Genomic DNA, 24,318 nt, shown 5'->3' on the forward strand with positions numbered 1-24,318 from the left:
TAATAAAACTGAATTACAGTTTGTATATACAAATGTATGTATATATTAAATAGATTAAATAATTAGTACAACAACAGAAATAAAAAGCATTGAGGTAGTGTTCATGGGTTCATTGTCCATTGAGAAATTGGATAGCAGAGAGGAAGAAGCTGTTCCTGAATCATTGAGTGTGTGCCTTCAAGCTTCTGTTCCTCTTTCCTGATGGTACCAATGAGAACAAGGCATGACCTGGGTGATGGGGGTCCTTAATAATGGACACTGCCTTTTTGAGGCATTGCTCCTTGAAGATATCCTGATTACTACAGAGGCTGATGCCAATGATGGAGCTGACTAAGTTTACAACTCTCTGCAGCTTATTTCAATTCGGTGCAGTAGCCCCCCATACCAGACAGTGATGCATCCAGTTAGAATGCTCTTCACAGTACATATGTAGAAATTTGCGAGTCTCTGGTGACATAACATTTCTCAAACTCCACATGAAATATAGCTGCTGCCTTCTTTGTCGCTGCATTGATATGTTGGATCCAGGTTAGATCCTCAGAGATATTGACACCCAGGAACTTGAAATTGTTCATTTTTTCACTTCTCATCCCCCTATGAGAACTGGTGTGTGTTCTCTCGTCTTACCCTTTCTGAAGTCCACAATCAGTTCTTTGGTCTTATTGACATTGAGTGCAAGGCTGTTGCTGCGACACCACTCAACTAGCTGATATATCTCACTCCTGTACGCCCTCTTGTCACTATCTGAAGTTCTGCCAACCATAGTGGTATCGTCAGCAAATTTATAGATGGCATTTGAGCTGTGCATAGCCACACGAGCATGGGTGTAGAGAGATTAGAGCAGTGGCATACACACACGTCCTGAGGTGCACCAGTGTTGATTGTTACTAAGATGGTGATGTTATTTCCGATCTATACAGATTGTGGTCGTCTTGTTAGGAAGTTGAGAATCCAGTTGCAGAGGAAAGTACAAAGGCTTGGGTTCTAGAGCTTTTTGATCAGAAGTGTAGAAATGATTGTGTTAACTGCTGAGCTGTAGTCAATAAACAGCATCCTGCCATAGGCATTTGTATGTCCAGATGATCCCAAGGCCACATGAAGAAACAATGAGATCCTATCCGCCGTAGACCTATTGCAGTGGTCTAGGTCCTTGCTGAGACAGGAGTTAATTCTAGCCATAACCAACCTCTCTCAGCACCTCACTGTAGATGTGAGTGATACTGGACGATAGTCACTAGAGCAGCTCACTCTGCTCTTCTTGGCACTGCTATAATTGTTGCCCCTTTGAAATAGGTGGGAGCTTCTGACAGTGGCATTGAGAGATTGAAAATGTCTTTGAACATCCTGGCCAGTTGGTTGGCATGGGTTTTCAGAGCCCTACCAAGTACTCCATCGGGACCTGCTTTCTGGCCAAGACTGCTTACCGGTAGCACATTAATTCCGAGTCGAGAATGATGGCGATTCCAAGCTAACTCATTATATATTCCAAAATCCAAAAGAACTTCCAGAGCATTCCAGTCCCAAGCATTTTGGATAAGGGGTACTCAACCTGTATCTGTAAAAATTAATTTAAAAAAATTTTGAAAACACGATGCACGTGATTGACTTTGGTGAAGAAATACTGTTTTTGATCGGTTTTGTCTCCCCGTATAACTATTAATATTATCAAGATGGGTCCAAAATGCATTTTGTACATTTTGGCAGGAACAGCAGAACTTGATTTTGTCTTCAGAAAAGTAATACTAAAGAAAAAGCTAGCATCCTGAACAGAACGATCTTGCTTATAGCTTAATTCACAAAGTAATATTATGTGACTTTCAAAGGAAAAGGCTCCCTTTTTGAAGGGAGCATGCATAAGATGCTGGAGGATCTCAGCAAGTCAGGCAGCATATATGGAAAGGAGTAAGCAAATGATGTCTCAGGCCAAGACCTTCCATCAGGAATGGAAAAGGAAGGGGGAAGAAACTAGAATAAGAAGGTTGGGAGAGGTGCAGGGGAAGGTGGGTGGCAGAGGAGAGGTGAAGTACAAAACTAGGAGAGAATAGATGAAAAAACTAAAAGGTTGAAGAAGGAGGAATCTGATAAGAGAAAACAGTGGATTTCCCCCTTTATCCATTTACATTCTGCTTCACGTCTCACCCTTCCTCATCGGTTTATCACCTCCCTCTTGTTCTCTTCCTCTTTCCCTTTCTCCCATGGTCCATTGTCCTCTCCTAACAGGTTCCTCCTTTGGCCTGTCACTTCCTCTACATATCACTTCCCAGATTCTTACTACAGCCTCCCACCCACCCACCTTACCCTCCACCCCTCATCTGATTTCACCTATCACCTTTCCAGTTTGTACTTCCACCTTTCCCCACCCATTTTACTCTAGCTTCTCCTCCCTTCCTTTCCAGTCTTGATGAAGGGGCTCAGCCCGAAACATTGACTGTTTATTTCTCTCCATAGTTGCAGCCTGTCTTGTTGAGTTCCTTCAATGTTTTGTGTGTGTTGCTCAAGATTTCCAGCATCTGCAGAATCTCTTGTTTTTATGTTTTGAAGGGAATTATTGGAGCATATCCATTGGTCTATACCTCATGTAGAAATTGGCACAAAGGAGAGTGATAGGGAGGATGTGTAACAAAAACACTGCAGAATGGCAACAGAATTGTTATTTGCTATTCATTTATTTTTATCATTTCTACAGACTTGTCTCTTGCAATGCAGAAAGTATACCAGACATTTGTAGCTCTGGCTGCTCAACTTCAGTCAATACATGAAAGTGCAAAGGTATGTTAGTACATTGAATATTGTGTTTAATATTCAGTTCTCTGCATTCATGAATATAAAGAGGCAAGATTTAATACAAAATAACAGATTTTAAACACGTGAGAAGTATCTCCACAGAAAATGCAACTAAGATTTTGTTTAATCATATTTTTATTTTAAAATCAAAAGTCCAATCAGTTTTTAATGCGTAAAATATGGTCCTGTAATGGTAGCAAAACACAAACTGTTAAGAGGAATTAAACTGGTCAGGCAGCATCTGTGGAGGTAACTCGATAGCATTTTCTGTCGAGACTGTGCATCAGGTAGTTTTCATTAAGCTGCTAACAATATGCTCTAAAAGCAGGTTTTGTTTTAATTCTGCGGCAATAGTTTTTACTCCTTTTTCTGAGTATGATCTGATGTGTAAGCTATTTCAGAATTATTGTTTAGCGTTACCAGGGTTCCAGTCTTTTTAAAAAAAATAAATCCAGGCTCTTTCATTATGTGAAAGATGTTCTAACCTTTTTTCTCTTTAAAGGTCTGGATCTCCTATTAGCCTTTGGGAAAATAAACTTTGTTGTGTAACACATCAAAGTCCCTCTATCCTTTCTAAGGCCTTATTAAAGCCAAATAATATTTCTAAAAAGCAATTATCAGAAACTTTCATTGCCAAGGATTTCCTTGCCATCTCAGAATAGGCATCTCAGTTATTTTGAATCGTGCTTGCCTTAAAGAAATAAATAATGTTATCAGCATGAGAAAGATGAGCAGTCAGAGAGATTTATGACTTGTTAGAAGAATCAGAAGTAATAGGAAGAAAATAATTATATACCCCAAGTTGTATTGCAGCAGTGTATAAAACTGGTCTACACTGCATTCAATTCATGAGATAATCAACTTCCTGTAAACTTGTACCTGACCAGTCAATATCAAATCAACAGGCTAACTATTTTGGTTGTGGTGAGATTGGCATAAGAGAAGAGCAGTAAATGTGGGATGGCGGGAAAGAAGTATTATTAAGTAGATAAGACAGAGCAAGATAAATAATTTCATCTCCTTTACATCATGCTATTGCCTTCTGTTGCCCTCTTTTTTTCCAGTTGTCCTTTCTCCTTCTCATTCTCTCCCTCTTCTCACCTCCTGTCTCTCACACTCTCTCACCTCTCTCTCGCAAACCTCTCTCTCGCAAACCTCTCTCTCGCAAACCTCTCTCTCGCAAACCTCTCTCTCGCAAACCTCTCTCTCGCAAACCTCTCTCGCAAACCTCTCTCTCGCAAGCCTCTCTCGCAAACCTCTCTCTCTCTCGCTCTCTAGCAAACCTCTCTCGCTCTCGCAAACCTCTCTCTCTCTCGCAAACCTCTCTCTCGCGCACCCCCTTCTCTCTCGCGCACCCCCCCTCTCTTGCACCCTCTCCCTCACCCCAGTCTCCCTCTATCTCACACCTCTCGCTCTCTTACACACAGCATTCTCTCTCTCACACCACCCTGTCTCTCACACCACCCTCTCTCACCACCCTCTCTCTCTCACCCCTCTCTCTCCCCTCTCTCTCACCCACTAGTCTCTCTCTCTCTCTCTCTCTCTCTCTCTCTCTCTCTCTCTCTCTCTCTCCCCGCTCTCTCTCATACCTCCCCCTCCTCTCTCTCGCTCTCCTCTCTCTCACCTCTTTTCTCTCTTTTCTGCCACAGCATTGTTCCCTCTGCACTTTTAACTTTGCTAAATCCGCAGACACAATATTTTGCACTGGATGCTAAATTCAAAACCTCTACTGCGCTGTAAGAAAAGGTATTGAAAAGACTGATGTCTAAACTTAGGTGGAAAGTAAATCCTCAAGTTTCCTTTGAAGTTTTCTGCAGTTGGTATTCAGAAGTAATGTTCAATAATGATTGTAAAATTATCTCAAGTGTTACAGGTGGCGTAATCTGTTTAAGATGAGAAAAAAAGCTTTGATACATTTGTCCCTAATTCAATGCCAGTCTAGATGGGGGAAGGGTGAAAGCACTCAAATGTTGAAGCATAGGTAGCAACAACCTAAAATTGATTATTGTATGGAGTTTTTTCAAAATCCACTGGTATTGGAAATAATTGATTTAGAATTGAATGAATTTTTAAACATATGTTTAAAAGTGATGTACAATACTTTTTGTTTGTGGGTACTTGCAACTTAATGTTGATTAAGTGAGTTGCATTCAGTGATTTAAAGGTATTTAACAGTTTTCATGGATATAGTTTATGTTATTAGCTTTTTACTTATTTTGTCTGTCATAGTTTGCCATTCTGCATAATGAAACTTGACTTTTTCTCTTCAGATTCTAAAAGAGCAGTATCTTAGCTATCGTAAGACATACTTTGGTGATACCACTGATGTCTTTGAAGCAAGGCGTGCTGAAGCTAAGAAGTGGCAGAATACTCCACGTATCACAACTGGACCAACTCCCTTCAGCATACCAAATGCAGCGGCAGTTGCCATGGCTGCAACATTAACACAGCAGCAACAGCCTGCTACAGGTCTGAATGTCTTCAAGTTATAGATGAATAGTGCTGAGACAAATATATGATTACGTTGGTCATATGTTAAAACCTATAAAGTATTCACAAATATTTCTCTTTTAATTTTGTCTTCCTAAATACATCTCAGTGGTCATACTGCTGTATTAGAAAGCAACCAAGACTTGCTTGTACCTTTTTGTCATTTTTTAAAATTAATGATACCTGCATAGAAAAGTACTATTTCATGGTTATGCAGGATCCACATAGCAATAATCTTAAAGCTGTAAGATACCTAATTTCTTAAATTGGTAATTTAGAAAATGTGAAGTGACTTTTTATACTATGGTAAAGGTGACTAAGATTCTAGATAGAAGTGACCTTGTAAGGCTTTGAATGTTGTTGAATCACTAAATTCTGATAACTTGCAGAAAATGTGAAATATTTGTTGAAATTGATATGTTTTTGTTTAAAAAAAAGTTAAAAATTTTAAGAATGGATAAATGGGTAAATTTTAGGTGCACATAACCCTAAATATTGTTTTAGGTGAGGTTGCTTACAAACGATAACTACTGATGGATGATATAGATACCATATCCTTTATTCAGTGAGGTGTTTTTTCTTCATTTTATCATGGAAAACAGTATTGTATAATACACTGGTATAATAAAATGCGCTGCAAGAAATTGATTTATGCTAAGGTACCCAATGTGGCACATTCCTGATCTGAGTTAACAGGTGAATAACAGGAGTTAGTCAGTTTTCCTGCAAGAATATAATTTAAAAAAATCACTTAGTCCAAGTCATCTGTTTTTTCAACTCCTAGTATCTTTGAGAATTTGTTACAAGACATGACCGATCATATATAATCTATCAGTCGCAGACTAGATTGACAGGGAAATTTTAAAATGACTTCTTATTTGAATAAAAATCCCTGCATTAAACAATAGCAGCTTTTTATCGTAGTTGCAATTCTCAATAAAGACAGGATGCCAGGGGTATAAATTTATTTTATAATTGAAGTTTCAGGGATATAAACAGATGTAATGAATTAAAATACCTTGATATATTTATGAAGGTATAATAAAGTTTACATTAAGGAAGTACTACAACGTTAATATGTGGTCGATTTTTTAAAATGAAATTTGACACAAAAGAAATTGTTTACAAGGAGTAGTTAATAAGTGTTAGCAAGCTGGAATTTCTTATACTTGCTCCATAATATTATATTTTACATATTCATGAACAGCATTTAGAATGCATGTCTTAATTAACATGTTCCAGAGCAGCGTTTATAATCTGAATCTTATTTGCTGATCTCAGCCACGAAACATTTCTGTTTTACACAGTAAATATTTATTGATGGCTTGCCTCTTAACTTTCCCACCCTTCCACCAGTATAACTGGTTCCAGTTAGGATATGTAGAATTAAAAAGACATTTTAAAAGAATTTGAAGTAAATGCCAGTGTATTTGCTATTATTAATCAATTAATAGCAGTGTAAACACTTAATTAAATTAAAGTTTGTAAGATATTCTCAAAACAAGGCTGCTAGAAAAAAAGTGCAGGTAAGTTTGTGCACTTTTCATGTGCTATGTTTTATCTTTATAAAACAAATTTTCTAACTTTGCTTTCTGAAAGAGCAGCAATAGTATTGTTCCCTGAAAACAATTGCCAAAAAGTTTTATTATATCCCAGTATTGTAAAATTCCAAATGCACTACACAAAATTATTTCTTTGAGTATACATAAATGTGCAGTGCCACAGTTGCCTTCCTTATTAACACTAGGTTACAACACTAGTTTGGTTGTGAAATCAATCTTTGTAAACTATATATTATATAATACTGCATTATCTGTAAAACTCATGTTACACTTATTTCTGTATCTGTCTCTTTTCATTGTTCATTGAAATCTATGATAAAAAGGGACAGTGTCAATTAATTGGCCTACATGGGCTGAATTTTTCCATATGAATATTATCAAATATATTCAAAATTTTCTACTTAAACCATCTTTTAGTAAATGCTCCAACTAGATTTGCAAATTTTGCAATATCATATGCTAGCATTCCTTAATGCTATAAACTTTTGTGTATTCAAAAGTTAATAGCATTTTTTTAGTTCTTAATATTGTCTATAGTTGTGTGAGAATTGTGGAAAGTTTTGAAATGAAGCCTACGTAGGCGCACAAAATGGTACTGTCTCTTCAGGATTTGATCCATAATTTGATTAGATGTTTTTGGCATTTCTTTGGCATAATTATAATACTTTGCTTCCACCTTCCAAATTCCCTTTTGACAGTTAAGTCATCTATAACATCAGACTACCATAAGCAATAGCAAAATAAGTGGTGTGTTTGAACTGTGAAAGGATGGATGTGTTTAACCGACATTTGAAGTGTAAATTTAGTGGTGCCTTTTTAAAACTGCACACGCAAAGAAATTCACTTCTGGTTGTAACTGCCTTTAGAATTTGGATGATTTTTTTCCCTCCGTTTATTTAAAACGTTGCCTAATATCAAACTGTAGTGCACTAAAATCAAGAATATAGCATTTATGAATTAACAAAAATGAAAATTTTATTGTTGTGTTGACATGTAATTGAGATGTTTCAAAACTAAACAATAAATTGAGATGTGAAAGATCTTATTGTCTTCTTATGTATTTTTGTTCTTTAAGTATTACTAAATTGACTCATTTGAGCATGATGTACATATAAAGTTTAAACATAAATCTGAGGCTTTGTGACAGGACGTAAGCTATTTGCTGACTTTTAAAAAGCAAAATTAGGGGCATGACATTGTGCTGGTTGTACAAATCATAGTGTGAGCTTATTTTCTGAAATTGAAGAAGAAAATACTGACCGAAGTAACAGTAAAGAAGGGATTTTGTAGGATTTTGCTCTGGGCGACTTTAGTGTTCTCTAATTGCTATTGAGTGGCTGAATTGGCAAAAAAAAGTGTTAAAAAAGATTAAATAAATGTGGATCAATTATATTGTTAAGTTTTTTTTTAATGCTAAATTCTTTTTGGATCAGTTTAAGTCTAAATACGTACACTTGATGTCTTTGTCCATTATTTCAAGTGTAGTTGAAATAAAATTCTCATTGGAGAGTCATTTAATTAAAATATATACTTAAAGATATTTCTAAGTGTAATGGAAATTTTGTCTTTTTTTTCTCAATTGTTTCTATATCAGGACCACAACCAGCTTTGGGAGTTAACTTTGGAGCACCATTCGTCTCAGGTATTGGCACTGGCTTGCAGTCAAGTGGCTTAGGTTCTTCAACACTTGGAGGTACCATTTTATAAAAACCTTTTTCTAATGGCCAAGTTTTCATGTTGATGCTTTATAAATAGTATTCAAATGTATTGTCAGTTAAAGTGACTATAAAATCAATCCAAAAATAATTGCAGGCTATTCCCCAATTCAAAATTTCCTTACATGTAATGTTTTATATTTTTAAATAGTTCTGTAAGGAAGATTTTTTGCTTGTGATTAGTAAGTTATTGTAATATTGACTTAAACCTGTCTAGACGCTTTGAAAATTTAGCAAATGCCATGCACCTTCAAGAAATATATCCTCAAATCTAGTATTTGGGTATGATACCTTTTAAAAAAAAATCTTATTGAGTCTTAATTATTTTTTATTATTTTCCCTAAACCCCTGACAGGTAGTGTTTCCTCTATAATGTGCATAAGCTAGTAAGGAAATGGCACCTTCACCCTTGTAGAACTTCCATATGTGAACACTTCACCTCAATTTACAAAATCTTTTTGTGTAACTTTTTGTTTTAGTTTCCAAGTTATAGCACAACCTCACATTTTTTTCAATTGATTTATGTGCTCTTCCACTACCAACCCTTTCACCCTCTCTTTCACCTGCCAGCCTATTACCCCTCTACTTGCTCTTGTAGAAACAAGAAACAGTAGAAATGTACAGTGGGTCTATCAGAATATAATTAGGTCTGCCAGAATCTAAAGTACAACAATTGTTGAGGTGCAGGCACAATTACTCCCTAGTGTATTAGCATTAATTAACATTGTTCATGCATCTACAGTGCATCTCCAGTTGTCTGCTATCTGCAGCAAAATCGGAATAAGTAAAGCTGATAATTCGCTATCTGATTATTCTGAAATTCCAATAGCTTAGTATCTGGTTCATCAGATAATGTTTGTTTCACTCCCATACACTCACTGGGGCCACCTGGTTCCTGTGCTCCCTATAAATTTACCAGGGTCACTGGAAAATTTATTATTCACCATGTAACATCTCAAAAGAGTGAATTGTGTTGGAATATTAATAGAATAACATTGAATAATTCAAAAATATTCTTCTGGTCTAACACCATCAAAATACCTAGCATGTCAGATTAATGCAATTTTACTATACGTTCATCAGAAGATCTAGCATAAATGTTAGAACAGCAGAACACTGGGGATGCTGGAAATCAGAAACAAAAGAAAATGCTGGAACTACCAATAGGTTAGGCAACATTGATGTTTCAAGTTGATGATCTTCGATTTGAACTGGAACAGAGATTAAACAAATTTTAACTATGAAGACAGCAAAGAAAAAGGAATGTCTGGGATATTTATGAAATTAAATAATAGACAATGATAACAAAGGGAAATGATAATAGATGAAGTGAGAAGCAAAGGACATGGGAGTAGCAGACCCATTATCTGTAACATGAGAAAGTCTGCAATGCTGGAAATCCAAAGCAACACACATAAAATGCTAGAGAATCTCAGCAGTCCAGGTAGCATCGATGGAAAAGAGTTATCAGTCGACGTTTTGGGCCAAAACCCTCCTTCAGGACTTGAGTCCTGATGTCTCAGCTCAAAATGTCGACTGTTCACACTTTTCCATGGTGCTGCTGGCCTGCTGAGTTCCATGTGTGTGACCCGTTATCTATAATTGCTGAACACAATATTAAGTGGAAGGTTGTAGTGTGCCATAATGGAAACTGGGGTTCTTCTTCATAAGCCTTGAATTTCATTGGAACGAACAGTCTAGAATACAGATATGTGTTGGGGAATTTGACTGACAGACAACTAAATAAGCACATGTACTTCACCACTATCTCTTTCCCCCCTGCCATTTTAGAGAAGACTGCATCCAAAGTGGAAATAGGGTGTGCTAAATTAAAATGGGTATAAATAAATCACACGTTCATTTGGAAGCTGTGCAGGATCCTGGATAATGGGAAGGTGAAGATAAAAAGGAAGGTGTTATATCATTTAGCAAAGGAAAATGTCATGGATAAAGGGAGGTGGCATTGATGAGGTGACCTAGGACATCTGAGAGGAGTTGTTCCCCTGGGGAAAGAAAAATATTTGGTGGTGGTATTAAGAATAGGAAGTTGAGGAGACCCTGCTGACTGAGCTTTCTCTGCCATTCATCAAAATTACTGATCTACTTCATCACCGTTTTCCTGCACTATCCCCATATGCCTTCATTCCCTCAATAAACATATCCTCTTGACCTCTGTGTGGAATAAACTTAATGAATGGGTCTCCTGAGCCATCCGGGTACAGAACTTCAAAGGCTTGCCACCCATGGAATGAAAATATTTCTCTTAATATCAGTTCTAAATGGCCTGTCTCTTATTCTGAGACTGACTCTGGACTCCTAAACCAGAGAAAATATACTTCCTAATCTAGCCTATTGAGTCTTGAATGGTTCTTATAAGGTTTGATGAGATGTAGACTCTGAAGAATGCAGGTCTATGCTGTACATACTACAAAGCTGCCTTCTCTGAAACTAGCTTCGCATATCTTTGTTGCACTTTGTCTATGGCAAGCATATCTTTCTTTCTAGGTAAGGAAAACTAATATGTACACATTATATTTTCAGCGAGGCCCTATACATTTGTAAAACCTTTGCTCCTGTTTTCACTTACTCTCATAATAAAGGCCAGCATATTGTTTATCTTCATTTACGTTTGCTACACCTGCATCTGGCTTTCATTGACTTGCCTACAAATCTTCAGTCATCCTTGTACATCAACATTTCCCAGTTTCGCTATTTTAAAAAGTACACCCTTTTCTGAATAGTGCACTAAAGTGGATTACTTCACATTTTTCTGCAGTACTTTGCATCCGCCGTGTTCTTGCCCAGTCATTCAGCTTGTCTTTGTACTGCTGAAGCCTCTTGAGATCCTCCTTACCACTGGAAATGGCAGAGATGAGCTGTTGAATATGGGAGGTGAGGACAGGAACAATCCTTTTCTAGGTCAGGGAGGGACACAGTAAATAAGGGCAAGAATTTGAGAGGTGAAGACAATTTGTTTTGGGATATTGTCAGTCATGGTGGAAGGAAGTAATTGAGGAAATGGGATGATAGTAACATGGAGGGTGATGGAATCAGAACAGATTAAACAAATATTCAGAAACTGGGAGTGTAGATTTAGAGTTGTTGTATTGGCTGGGGAGGGGTGCTCTTTTCCTTCAATAGGAGTTACGACCTGAGTACTGGAAAAACGAGATTTGTATAGGTGCTTGACGGCTGCCAAGGGTAAAGTTTCCACAATTAGGGTAAAGTTTCTACAACTTAGTAAAGGTATGAGTTCCATGGGAGAGAAGTAGACCAAAACAAGACATACAAATGCAGACTTACTTGTGGATTATACTGTGGTGGCTTTATAAAATTTGGGGATTATGACATTCAGGAAATGAGCTTTAAGCCTTGGAGGTGATGAAGTCACTGATGATTTAGGAAAGAATGGATGGATGCTTAGTTGTGGGATTATGTTCTGCAAGGTATAGACTTATTCCACACACAATGTCCATTTACATACAAGTAGTGCAGTTTGAATTTGGTCATTGGTTTCAAATTTGTTTTTGTCCTTCCTACCTGAATCCATACCTTGTCCCTACCATCTAACTGACTATATTCCCTCAAAAAAATAATCTAAATGTTCGTAATTTTGTGCTTAATGTCTTGATTTTTCAGTTATTAACAATGCAATAGAATTTGCTGTTGGTATCAAAGAAAACTGCCCACAAAGATTTAGTGATCTCTGTGGTGTGAAACTTCCACTCATGTCATTTTTTTTAACCAACATTATAAGGAACACAAGCTTTTTAATTCTCACGACACTACTAGTACGTTAAAATCCAAAATATTCTGAATTATTTTTCTGCAGACAGGAAGTGTTTCTGCAGATATATAATACAATTTCTTGGTTATTCAGTATTTGAAGCAGTAATTAAAGCTTGGTATGTCATTTAAAAATTCATTTTTACTGATGCAACAAAGTTATCATCAGATTACTGATTTCTGAAGGTTGCACAGCAGTTTCCATAAGACCATAAGATATAGGAACAAAATTAGGCTATTTGGCCCATTAAGTGTGCTCTGTCATTTTATCATGGGTGATCCATTTTACGTCTGCGCTCCAATCTTCTGCTGCCTTCTCCTCATATGTCTTCATGCCCTGACTAATAAAGAATCTATCAGGCTTTACCTTAAAGGCTTGGCTTCCACAGACACACATGACAATGAATTCCACACATTCACCACTCTGGCTAAAGAAATTCCTCCTCATCTCTGTTCTAAAGTGACATCCCTCTATTCTCAGGCTGTGTCCCCTGCTCTTAAAACTCCCCCACCATAACAAACATTCTCTCTATATCCACTCTAGCTTTCAATGAAATCACCCCTCATTCTTCTGAATTCTAGTGATTAGAAATGCAGAGCCATCAAACACTCCTCATATGACAAGCCTTTCAATTTTGGAATGATTTTTGTGAACGTCCTTTGAAATCTTTACAATGTCAGCACATCCTTCCTTAGATAAGGGACCCAGAACTGCTCACAATATTTCAAGTGAGGCCTCACCAGTGCTTTATAAAGCCTTGACATTACATCTTTGCTTTTATATTCTCGTCCTCTTGAAATTAATGCTAACATCACATTTGCCTTCCTCATCACCAACTCAACCTACAAATTAACCTTTAGGGAATCCTGCACCAGGACTCCCAAATCCCTTTGCACCTCGGATTTTCATATTTTCTCCATTAGAAAATAGTCTGTGCTTTTACTTCTTCTACCAAACTGTATTACCATACACTTTCTGACACTGTATTCTATCTGCCACTTATTTGCCCATTCTCTGAATCTGTCTAAATCCTTTTGTAGCCTCGCTGCTTCCTTAAAAACTACTGGCCCTCCACCTATCTTTGTATCGTCTGCAAACCTGGCTACAAAATCATCAATTCTGTCATCCAAGTCATTGACATGTAGTGTAAAAAGAAGCAGTCACAACACAGACTTTTGTGGAACACCACTAGTCACTGGCAACCAACCAGAAAAGGCTCCCTTTATTCCCACTCTTTACTTCCTGCCATTAGCCAATGCTCTATCCATGCTGGTATCTTCCCTGCAATATCATGGGGTCTTAACTTGTTAAGCAGCCTTGTGTGGCATCTTGTAAGAGACACTCTGAAAATCCAGGTACACAGCATCCATTGATTCTCCTTTGTTTATCCTGCTTTTTATTTCTTCAAAGAATTCCAATAGATTTGTCAGGCAAGATTTTCTCTTAGGAAACTATGCTGACTTTGGCCTCCAAGTGCCCCAAAACCTCATTCTTAATAGTTGACATTTTCCAACCACTGAGGTCAGGCTAACTGTCATTTCCTTTCTTCTGCCTCTTTCCCGTCTTGAATAGTGGAGTGATATTTTTGATTTTACAGTCCTTCAGAACCAGGCCAGAAGCAATTGATTCTTGATAGATCATCACTAATGCCTCCACAGCTCTTCAGCCACCTCTTTCAGAATCCTTGTGTGCAAACCATCTGGTCCAGTTGACTTATCTACCTTCAGACCTTTCTGTTTGCCAAGAATTTGTCTCAAGTAAATGGCAATTTTACACACTGCTGCCCCCTGACATCCTCAAATTTCCGGCATACTGCTGGTGTCTTCCACAGTAAAAGATTTATTCTGTTGTCTGCTGTGCCTTATCCACCATTACTATCTCTCCAGCATCATTTCCCAACAGTCCAGTATGTACTCTCACCTCTCTTTTGCTCTTTGTATAGCTGAAGAAACTTTTAGTATCCTCTTTAATATTGGCAGGCTTTCATATTCCATCTTTTCCTTCATTATGACTTCTTTAGTTGCCTTCTGTTAATTTTTATAAGCTTCCCAATCCTCTAACTTCCCACTAATTTTTGCTCTATTTTATGCCCTGTCTTTGGCATTTATGTTGGCTTTGACTTTTCTTGTCAGGCACAGTTGCATAATCCTGCCTTTAGAATTTTACTTCTTTGAGAGCAATATATCCTGCGTCTTCCGAATTGCTCCCAGAAATACCAGTCATTGCTATTCCGCCTTCATCCTTGCTAGTATTCTCTTCCAATCAATTATGGCCTCCTCTTTTCTTATGTCTCTGTGATTCCCTTTACTCCGCTGTAATACTGATACATCTAACTTTAGCTTCTATCATTTTATGATTACTGACCCCTAAAGGTTCCTTTACCTTAAGTTCTCTAATCAATTCTGGTTCATTGCACAACACCCAATCCAGAATAGCTGATCTCCTAGTGGGCTCAAGCACAAGCTGCTCTAAAAAGCCATCTTGTAGGTATTCTAGAAGTTCCCTCTCTTGAGATTCAGCACCAACCTAATTTTCTCAATCTACCTGCATATTGAAATCCCTCATGACTATTGTAACATTGCCCTTTTGACGTGCATTTTCTAGCTCCTGTTGCAATTTGTAGACCACATTTTTACTGCTGTGGGGGGTCTATGTGACTCCTATCAGGTTCTTTTTACCCTTGCATTTTCTTAATTTTACCCATAATGATTCAACATCTTCCGATCCTATGTCACCTCTTTCTAATGATTTGGTTTCATTTTTACCAAAGAGCCTCCCACCTCTTCTGCCTACCTGCTTGTCCTTTCAATGCAATGTGTATCCTTGGACGTTAAGTTCCCAGGTATATTCTTCTTTCAGCCACGATTCAGTGATGCCCACAATGTCATACATGTCAATCTGTAACTGTGCTACAAATTCATCTACCTTTTCCGAATGCTGCACGAATTCAGATATAATATGTTCAATCCTGTATTCAACCTTTTCGATTTTGTCCACTTTTTACATTGCAACTCATCCCATTGACTGCAATTTCACCCAAGCATCAGTCTCTTCTTGCTAGCAGTCTCACTACATACTACCTCTGTAAACCAACTATCCCAACCTCAGCACTATCACTCTGGTTCCCATTCTCCTGCCAAATTAGTTTAAACCCTCTTGAGCAGCTCTAATAAACCTGCCTGCAAGGATATCGATCCCCCTCGGGTTCAGGTGTAACCCATCCCTTTTGTACAGGTCGTACCTTCCCCAGAAGAGATCCCAATGGTCCATAAATCTGAAACCCTGTCCCCAGCCACATATTCATCTGCGAAACCATCATATTCTTGCCTTCACTGGCACATGGCACAGGCAGCAATCCAGAGATTACTACCCTGTAGGCTCTGTTTTCTAGCTTTCAAACTAGCTCCCTAAAGCCTATCTTCAGGGCCTCATCACCCTTCCTACATGTGTTATTGGTGCCAATATGTACCAAGACTTCTGGCTGCTCATCCTCCCCTTGAGAATGCTGTGGACCTGAGCCGGGCACTTGGGAGGCAACGTACCATCCAGGTGTCTCTATCGTGCTGACAATCTCGTCTCTATTCCTCTGATTATGGAATCTCCAATCACCACTGCAATCTTCTTCACCTCTGTTCACTTCTGAGCCACAGCGCAGGACTCAGAGACCCAGTCGCTGCAGCTACCCCCACCCCGATAGGTCATTCCCCTCAACAGTATAGTGGTATATTTATTATTGACAAGAATGGCCACAGGTGTACTCTGCACTGGCTGCCCATTTCCCTTCCTTCTCCTGACAGTCATCCAGTTACCTGCCTCCTGCAACCTAGGTGTGACTACCTCTCTGTAGCTCCTATCTATCACTTTCTCAGTCTCCCATGTGAGCTGAAGGTCATCAACCTGCTGTTCCAGTTCATTAACATGTTCTCTGAGGAGCTGACAAGGTGCACCTGATATAGATGTGGGTTTCTAGGAGGCTGGAGGTCTCCCAGAATTCGAATTCTCACACACAGAACAAAACACAGCCCCAGGATCTGTTCTCACTGCACTTTGCCCTAACAGACATGGAATGAGAATACCAGATACCCACCATGCCAAAGCCTAATGAGCCAAAACCTCCACACTCTAACCCTGGTCCACTCACAACAATGGCCTCTCCACTTGCTGCCGCCTTATTTTTATTCGCTCTTTCTAATGAATCATGCTCACTGTTTGGGCACAGTCCAAATCTGAAAAACTGCTGGAAAGCACTTCCTTTTTGATCTTGAATGCAAACCTAAGTGAAAACGTAGCTCTCTTCTCTTGCTGCTGCTCGCTATTGGGTGCAGTCCAAATCCGAAAAACTGCCACAAAATGCTGCCTTTGTAATCTTGGGTGCAAATCTAAGTGAAAGCATAGCTCTCTTCTCGTTCTCCGCTCATTGACTGGGCACAGTCCAGCCTAATTTTCTTTTTGGAAGAGCAGGGTATCTCCGAGAGGAGCATCTACATTTTTGCAATTAACTATGCATATCTATATCCCAGAATTTCTTTTTAGTTCACTGCTATAATGATGACAAATATTGATAGATTTGCTATCCCTTTTTTTGACAGCAAAATTCATTTCATATGTGAGCCATCTATAGGCGTACAGAACATTTGCAAGGTGTAATAAAATATTAATTTCAGATTTATTAAGCATTAAACCTTGTTTCATTTGTTATCATGCATTTCTCTAGGAAACTGATAATTCAAGATTCCTGAACTTTGAGAACAGTAAATTGTATACAGAATTAGATTGTTAGGATATAGAACAATACAGCACAGTGTGGGCAGATACTGTGCCATCCTGTATAAACTGATCAATCTAACCCTTCCTTCCTATATAGCTCATGAAAACGTCATGTACCTGTCTAAAGGCAGATTTATACTTGTGTGTCAAATGTACGCTGTAGGTACTGCGTACCCTACACTGTAGGGTAACGTGCACCTCCCCAAAAATGTAACTCATGCGTCGCGGCAACGCAGACCGCAGCAACTGTGATTTTCTGCTTGGTAGCATCGCATTTCCTCATACGCATTTCGGGTTGCTTTCCTCCGCCATGTCTGTACACTGATGTGAAATAAATGGTTGGAGACGATGAACCAAATCGTCAAATCTACCTGCCGACATCCGAAAATATTTGAAATACATTTTCTCGTCCATGTCTCTCACGAAGAAACTTTACACAGTGACATAGAAACCACACCGTCAACTAGCGTTTTGGCGGTGAATTGCAGAGCGACGCAGACACAACTACGTATGCTTGCTACAGCGTAGGGCTACGCAAAAGTATAAATCAGGCCTACGGCGTAACCCATAAGCACAAGTATAAATCAGCCTTTAGGGTCTCTTAAATGTCCCTATTGTACCAGCCTCTATCACTCCCAGCAGTGCATTCCAAGCACTTATCACTTTATGTGGAAGAAAAACTACCTCTGAGATCTGCGCTAAACTTTCCTCCACTCACAAAACCCCCTCTGGTGCCTCTCATAATCTTATATACCTTTCGTCCTCCATCACATCAAAGAGAAAAGCACTGGCATGCTCAACCGTTCTCATAATTATTCTGTGGCAATTTTCCTATTTATCTAACTGTTGATATTCAATCTACTTTCAATTAAAAACCCTTAAATGCAATGTCGGTAATTTGATTTTCTACGTTATTATTCAGGTTGTTTAATTCGTATTCAGATCACCAGATAATCATATAATATAGTTGTGAATATCAGTGGTAAACTTTTATTAAAAACTACATATGATGACGTGCTGTAGTCAGCCTTCCTCACTCTATTTGGTGACCACACTACAGCAAATGCTGACTGACTCTAATTTTTGTTCAAACTATTTTGAGCAACTTTCTTTTCTTTGGAGAAGTAATCCTGGCTTTACCAGGAGAGGTTGTTGTAGTGTGTTTCTTCTGTTCTTGAAATAGACTGTTCTGTATTCTTACTTTAATTTTCTATGATAGTGTCTTCTGTATTACTGCAATCAATTATGCATATCTATATCCCAGAAGTTTCTTTCAGTTCCATGCTATAATGATGCCAAGCACCAATAGTTTCACTCTCAGATTTCTTACTAAAGCTCTCAGGCAATATGTATAGAGAGACCTTTCATTAGAGCTGAGTAAAAGCTACAGAATTGACATATTGCTGCCAATTGTGCCCTATCTCCAATTCTTTGCCTGACACATTATTGTCAATAAATACTCTGCATTGAGTGCTAATGCTATTTCCACCAAGATGAATGATAAAGTGAATCCTTACTCAAGCATGAGTTTTTTAAACAGAATTTATATATAACTGTTCTCCACTCATTGAATTTATTTTTGGAGAAATTATTGTTCTCATTGGTGGAAGTTACTGTAGATAATGTTTGCTTCATTTTTTAAATAGATTCTTGAGTAAATTGAAATAAAAACACAAATTGCTAGAAATGCTTCGCAGCACAGGCAGTATTTGTGGAGTCAAAATAGTTAATATTTACAAGTCAATTAAGTTCTGTCAGACCTAGTTGCTAGATGACAGTATCCTGCATTTTCTGATTTTGTTTTACAAATTAGATTTCCAGCATCTACAGTGTTATGTCTTGATTAAATTAACTCTGTTGCTTTATTACTTGTTGTGAGCCGTAGACCCACTTCCAATTCTCTGGCTGACATAGTATTTTCAATTAATGCTATAGTAAAAATACCCCTGACCATACAAGATGTTCATCCTTTTTGTTTTTCTTCTTTTCATGGGAAGAATTATTAATAGCAAAATAATTGTTCCTAATATCTATGTTATGAGATAACCTATTATTTTAAGTTTGCAATTGTAATCTTCTAATGAACTTATGAGCATGACTTTGCATAGTCAACTTATTTTGCTGCCTGAATGTGCTTTGGATTGTTAGCCAGATTGTTATCTCTGAATATTAATATATGTGTTGGTAGTTAAATTAGCTATAAATACTATCAGAATAGTTTAAGAGATGATAAGAGGTGTCACCAGCACAAATATAAATTATCCTTTTTGAATTGTTGGCATGGAGTCATTTTTGGTTTCTCTACTCCATGAGTACTTTAACAATGTGCGCAGCACTTCAGTCAGCAAGTTCCGTTTTGAAGTTTAATCTTGACCATTATCTGAATCGTGTAGCTAGATGCATGAGCTGGAATGGATTAGTTAGCCTGTTACTGCCCAGCATTTTTGTATGGTCATAGTAGTCTTTTTCTGTAGCATGTGCCCAAAACCTCAGGCAGGTAAAGTGTAACATAGCTGTATAGCTTTCCACTATCCACTTTTGGTAGTTATTCTTCAGAATGGGTTGGTCAAGGAAAATCTTTCTGGCTTTTCATTAAATGAAATTCTTCTTCTTCTCCTCCTCCTTCTCCTTCTCCTCATCCTCATCCTCCTCCTCTTCTTCCCCTTCCCTAGTTCAGTGCTTATTATTTCCATTATTTAACACCAAGTGAAAATAGGACTAATGGATGTTTGAATGTCTGGATCTTTTTATCTCCCTATTTAAATATGGGCATCATATTATGTTAATTGATATTTCCTTGGAAGCTGAATAGCAATTACCAGTGATTCATATCAAACTAATTCCTCATGTCTACCCAGGGCTTTCATATGATCTAAATTTTGATAATTGTTTGTTTTGAGAAAGAATATTGTTTAGTGGTCTTTTATGAAAGAGTACTTGGAGAGGGTAATCTTTCACAGTATTTATATGATGTGCCAAATTCTGTTTCAAAGTTATTTGCATTTTTGCACCCACTCAAATCCATGATAGAAAAAAGTCATCACATTGAGAAAAAATACTTAATTACATTTTCTGTTCTTAATTCATCATCACATTGTCTGACAACATTAAAAGTGAAAATGGAGTATAAATTTAAAAATAAAATTATTCTTTCCAGTTAGAATTCCTGCTATGTTGTGCTATCATAACTTAATCTTTTTGATAGATTAAGTTTATTAAATTTGTATTGTTCTCTCTCACTTACTCTTCTCTGTTTCAGTAGAGCTCATGTTGTAATTCTCAAAGGTACAAATGCTTCATTAAGGCAATCAAATACCTAGTTCGTTTTGACCTACATTTTAGTGAATGTTGTGGTGTAGCAGATTACTTACTTATCCTCTTTTTTTTCATTTTACTGGAAATTTTGCGATGAAAGATGTTGTTTGTTTGTGGCTGCAATTTTTAATGGAATCTTGAAGCAGAGTTGATTCCCATTTAGTTGTATGATGGATTTTTTTAAGGCTATAAAAATTTATAGCACACTGTATATTAAGTGTGCAGTACTTATTCTTGTAGGATTTGGAAGTACTTCTGGCTTTGGAAGTAATACTTCAGGCAACAGCTCATTTGGATTCGGATCAGCCACTAAACCCTCAGGAAGCCTCAGTGCAGGTTTGTTTGTAATTTTGTTTCTGTAAGTGGTTGTGCTGGTAAAGAAGTGATTTCAGATAACTGATTCTTACCTGGCATAACAGAAAGCATTTAGATTTACAGGTGTTTTAATGAAAGATGTCAAAATAAATACCTGAGATTCTCCTCTGATGTTCATCTGCAATTTTACTCTGCATTTTGAATTGTATTGTGTTTAGTTTGGAGTTACAAAACATATCAAAAGAAAAACACGGGAGCAATTTGTCTACTTTGTTTTCTTTAGTAGGTGTACACTTGTGGCATAATGACATGACATATGTCATTCATGTATTTCGTACAAATAAACGGTAATGATTTATGTAAGTAACAAAAAATGCTTAATCAAACAATATATTTAAAAAATTACTCAAATATTAAATATGTAACACTCAACTATAAATTTCAACTCAATATAGAATACATCTCAACTTGTATATACACACACATATATATAGTAGACTACATAGTACAACTACTATATAGACACACACAACATAGTAAATTTTAAATTGTCCAATTTAAAGATTTAATTGCTATGGAGGATTTCTTACCCCTGACAAGGGAGGTCACTCTGCTTGGCAGGGGAGAATTGTGACCGTTGATTCTGAGGTTCTGACAGCTCTGAACACCTTCCTTCTCTAACAATTGTTATAGTAATGACAAATTCTTAAAAGGACCTCAACTGTGGCACGTTCTTTGGCCTTGGGGTATCCACCACTGATTGAATTTTCTCAGCACGTTTGTGTAATCCTTGTGCACCAATGGTGTGACCACAGTAAGTTCAGAGATTTATTTATTATCAAAGCATGTATCCATATACAACTCTGAAATTTGTATTCTCCAGATAGCCACGAAACAAACAAAAAACATGAAAGACGTTCAGAGAGAACATCAAACCTCCCATACAAAAAAAATGGCATCCCAATCATCAACTCCCCCTGCACAAAACGGAACAGAACTATTGACCCCCCCAAAAGACCGTTAGCCCCCAAACACCCTTCCCTTGTACAACAAAACAGAAAAGGAACGAGCGATTAAAAAAAAACACAATATAGAAACCATGTCTGAAAAAGCCCAGTACATAAATGCAATAGTCCAATCCATAAATGCAGAACCATGATACCATCCTACGATATCACTGCCATTCATCGAAAGAGAGGGATACCACATGAAGCAGACGGGCCTACCCACCTGCCACAGCGAGCCACACCAATAGGCTGCTCACAGACTCCTCCTCTGGCAGCGATGAAAAGGCAGGTGTTCAGCACTGAAACTCTCACTCGCCTTCCAAGTGATGTTGGGTTTAAAGAATTCACACTTGTTGCATCATGCTCTGAGCCCATAATCTTCTAATCTTTTTAACACTGTCTTAGGAGTTTGGAGTTGTTCTTTGTCATCCTAAAATTGCTTCTCGGTAACACTGAATGCCTGGGCAGCCTTGCAGCACCTAGTCCATAGCTTTCTGCCAGAGTGCAGATGCAGACGCTACTTCAAAAATAAGCCTATTATAGCGATAAGGCTTATGGTGAGAAACACTTTGGATGATTCTTCCATTTGTATCTGTAGATTGGGCTCAGCTAAGTCCACTTTGCTGAAGTACTTTCCTCTAGTAAGTTTTGCAAAGATATCCTGTATCCTGGGCAGAAGATATTGATCTACTTCAGTACTGGGTTGATGATGACCTTAAAATCAACACAGATCCTAACAGCCGATTCTTCTTGGCTTCTGGAACCACTGGCATTGCCCATGGGCTCCAGTCAGTCTTGGAAAGAATTCCTTCAGCCTCCATGCGATCTAGCTCACTGGCTACTCTATCACGGATGGCCTTTGCAAAATGTGGTTGTGGCATTTTTATTTAACATGATCTCATCCTTGATATGTTTGAGTTTACCAATACCATCCTTGAACATTGCAGTGGGACCATCCAGCACTTTTCTTAGTTTGCTTTCAGCTGACTCTCTGTTGCAGGGGTTGTGGCATGCAAATGGTGGATGGATCTCCAATCAAGTTGTGGTTGTCTCAGCAATAAGCCCTACAATGCAGTCCCTCCTGTTTTTACCACATACAGGCCCAAAGTGGCCTGTTGGCTGTTGTGTTTCACTTATGAATATCATTCCCACAGGAGTTATCTTTTCTCCATTATAATTTCTTAGTTAGATATCTGCAGGCAATATCTTTGAAATGTCATTCTGTGGCATTCTGTAAAACAACTGAGCCAGTGCCCAATTCCATTTTAATTGATTTGCTGTTGTGACGAAAAACCAAGTTATCAGAAGATTGATGCTAATGAGAGAGAGAGAGAGATAAGGGAGACAATGGAGGAACGTTCAAAATGTTAATGAGAGAGGAGAGAGATTAACAAAAAGAGACACAATTCAGAATATTGACAGACCAGTTGCTTTGAACCTGAACTGTTTGAAGTTTGATGGACAGGCGATACCCCAGCAGGGGGGATAAAAAGAACAGGTTCGCTAAGGCACGACACACACCACGAGCTCATGAGATAACGAGACCCTGGAAGAGCGGTGTGCCCCCACAAGTTGGTAGGAGTTTGGAGGTCTGGTTGGAGGGAACCGACCATAGACTCACAGGGTGAAAAGGTACGATCGGCGGGAACCTGGTGTGTGTGTCCGCCCTTGCCTGGGTGCTGGGTTCACCGTGGAAGAACGGTTGTATCCGGAACGGAGGGGTCACGGTGACCACAGCGGGATAGAAGACATAAAAGGGTCTGCCCGAAAGCCAACTGCGAAGAACATAAAGATCTGCTTGAATCAAAATTTGCATCTCTCTCCCTCTCTCTCTCTCTCTCCCCAACGGCACAACAGCGATTACTGCGAACTGTACTAAGCTGAACTGAACTCTGCGTCACTTGAGACTTTTACCCCTAGACTGCAATAGAGCTTGGTAGATTCCTATTACCCTAGTTCTGTGTACATGTGTGTTTTATCATTGCTAACCTGTTGCATTTATATCCTTACGATTAGAGTACTGTGTTACTTATTTCTTTAATAAAACTTTATTAGTTTCTAGTAATCCAGACTCCAACTAGTGGTCCATTTCTGCTGGTTTGGCAACCCAGTTATGGGTTACATAACACTGTCATTTCTGTCTGAGCCATATTACTTGTTTCTAGTTAGTTTTCATATTGTAACTCTCAAGGTTACCGAGTTCTGTGTCACTCTCATCATTATCAGAATTTTCATCAACAGCATGCGGATTAGTGCTCTTTTTCAAAGTTTCAAAGTACCGTTATTATCAAAGAATGTATAAATTATACATCCATGATTTGTTTGCTTACAGGTAGCCACAAAGCAAGAAATCCAAAGAGCCCAATTAAAAAAAATAAAGACCAACACCCGACGTGCAAGGGAAAGGGGAAAATAAACAACAAATCATGCAAACAATAAAAACAACAACCATTCCAAACCAAAATGAGTCCTTAAATCTGAAACCCAGAGTAGGCCCAAAGCCTCGGTATTAGTCATCATATTAGCAGAGCATAGCAGCCAGGGCAGTCTTCATAGCCTCATGGAGAGAAGAGTGA

At 38.2% G+C, this 24,318-nt stretch overlaps 1 protein-coding gene across 3 annotated transcripts in view; it reads left to right on the forward strand.

The window, feature by feature from the left end:
- nup58 (nucleoporin 58) overlaps nt 1-24,318 on the forward strand; it is a 65,921-nt gene that overhangs the window by 25,319 nt on the left and 16,284 nt on the right. The window contains exons 12-15 of one of the 3 annotated variants that reach the window (XM_063054223.1): nt 2,687-2,769; nt 5,055-5,253; nt 8,431-8,478; nt 20,661-20,756. In XM_063054223.1, the coding sequence (XP_062910293.1) occupies nt 2,687-2,769; nt 5,055-5,253; nt 8,431-8,478; nt 20,661-20,756 (426 nt within the window). Of the gene's footprint in view, nt 1-2,686; nt 2,770-5,054; nt 5,254-8,430; nt 8,530-20,660; nt 20,757-24,318 lie in introns of all 3 variants that reach the window. The other 2 variants (XM_063054222.1, XM_063054224.1) reach the window with 2 other exon arrangements.

Source organism: Mobula hypostoma, chromosome 7 (genome assembly GCF_963921235.1).
Source record: "Mobula hypostoma chromosome 7, sMobHyp1.1, whole genome shotgun sequence".
In the NCBI taxonomy this organism is placed as follows: Eukaryota; Metazoa; Chordata; class Chondrichthyes; order Myliobatiformes; family Myliobatidae; genus Mobula; species Mobula hypostoma.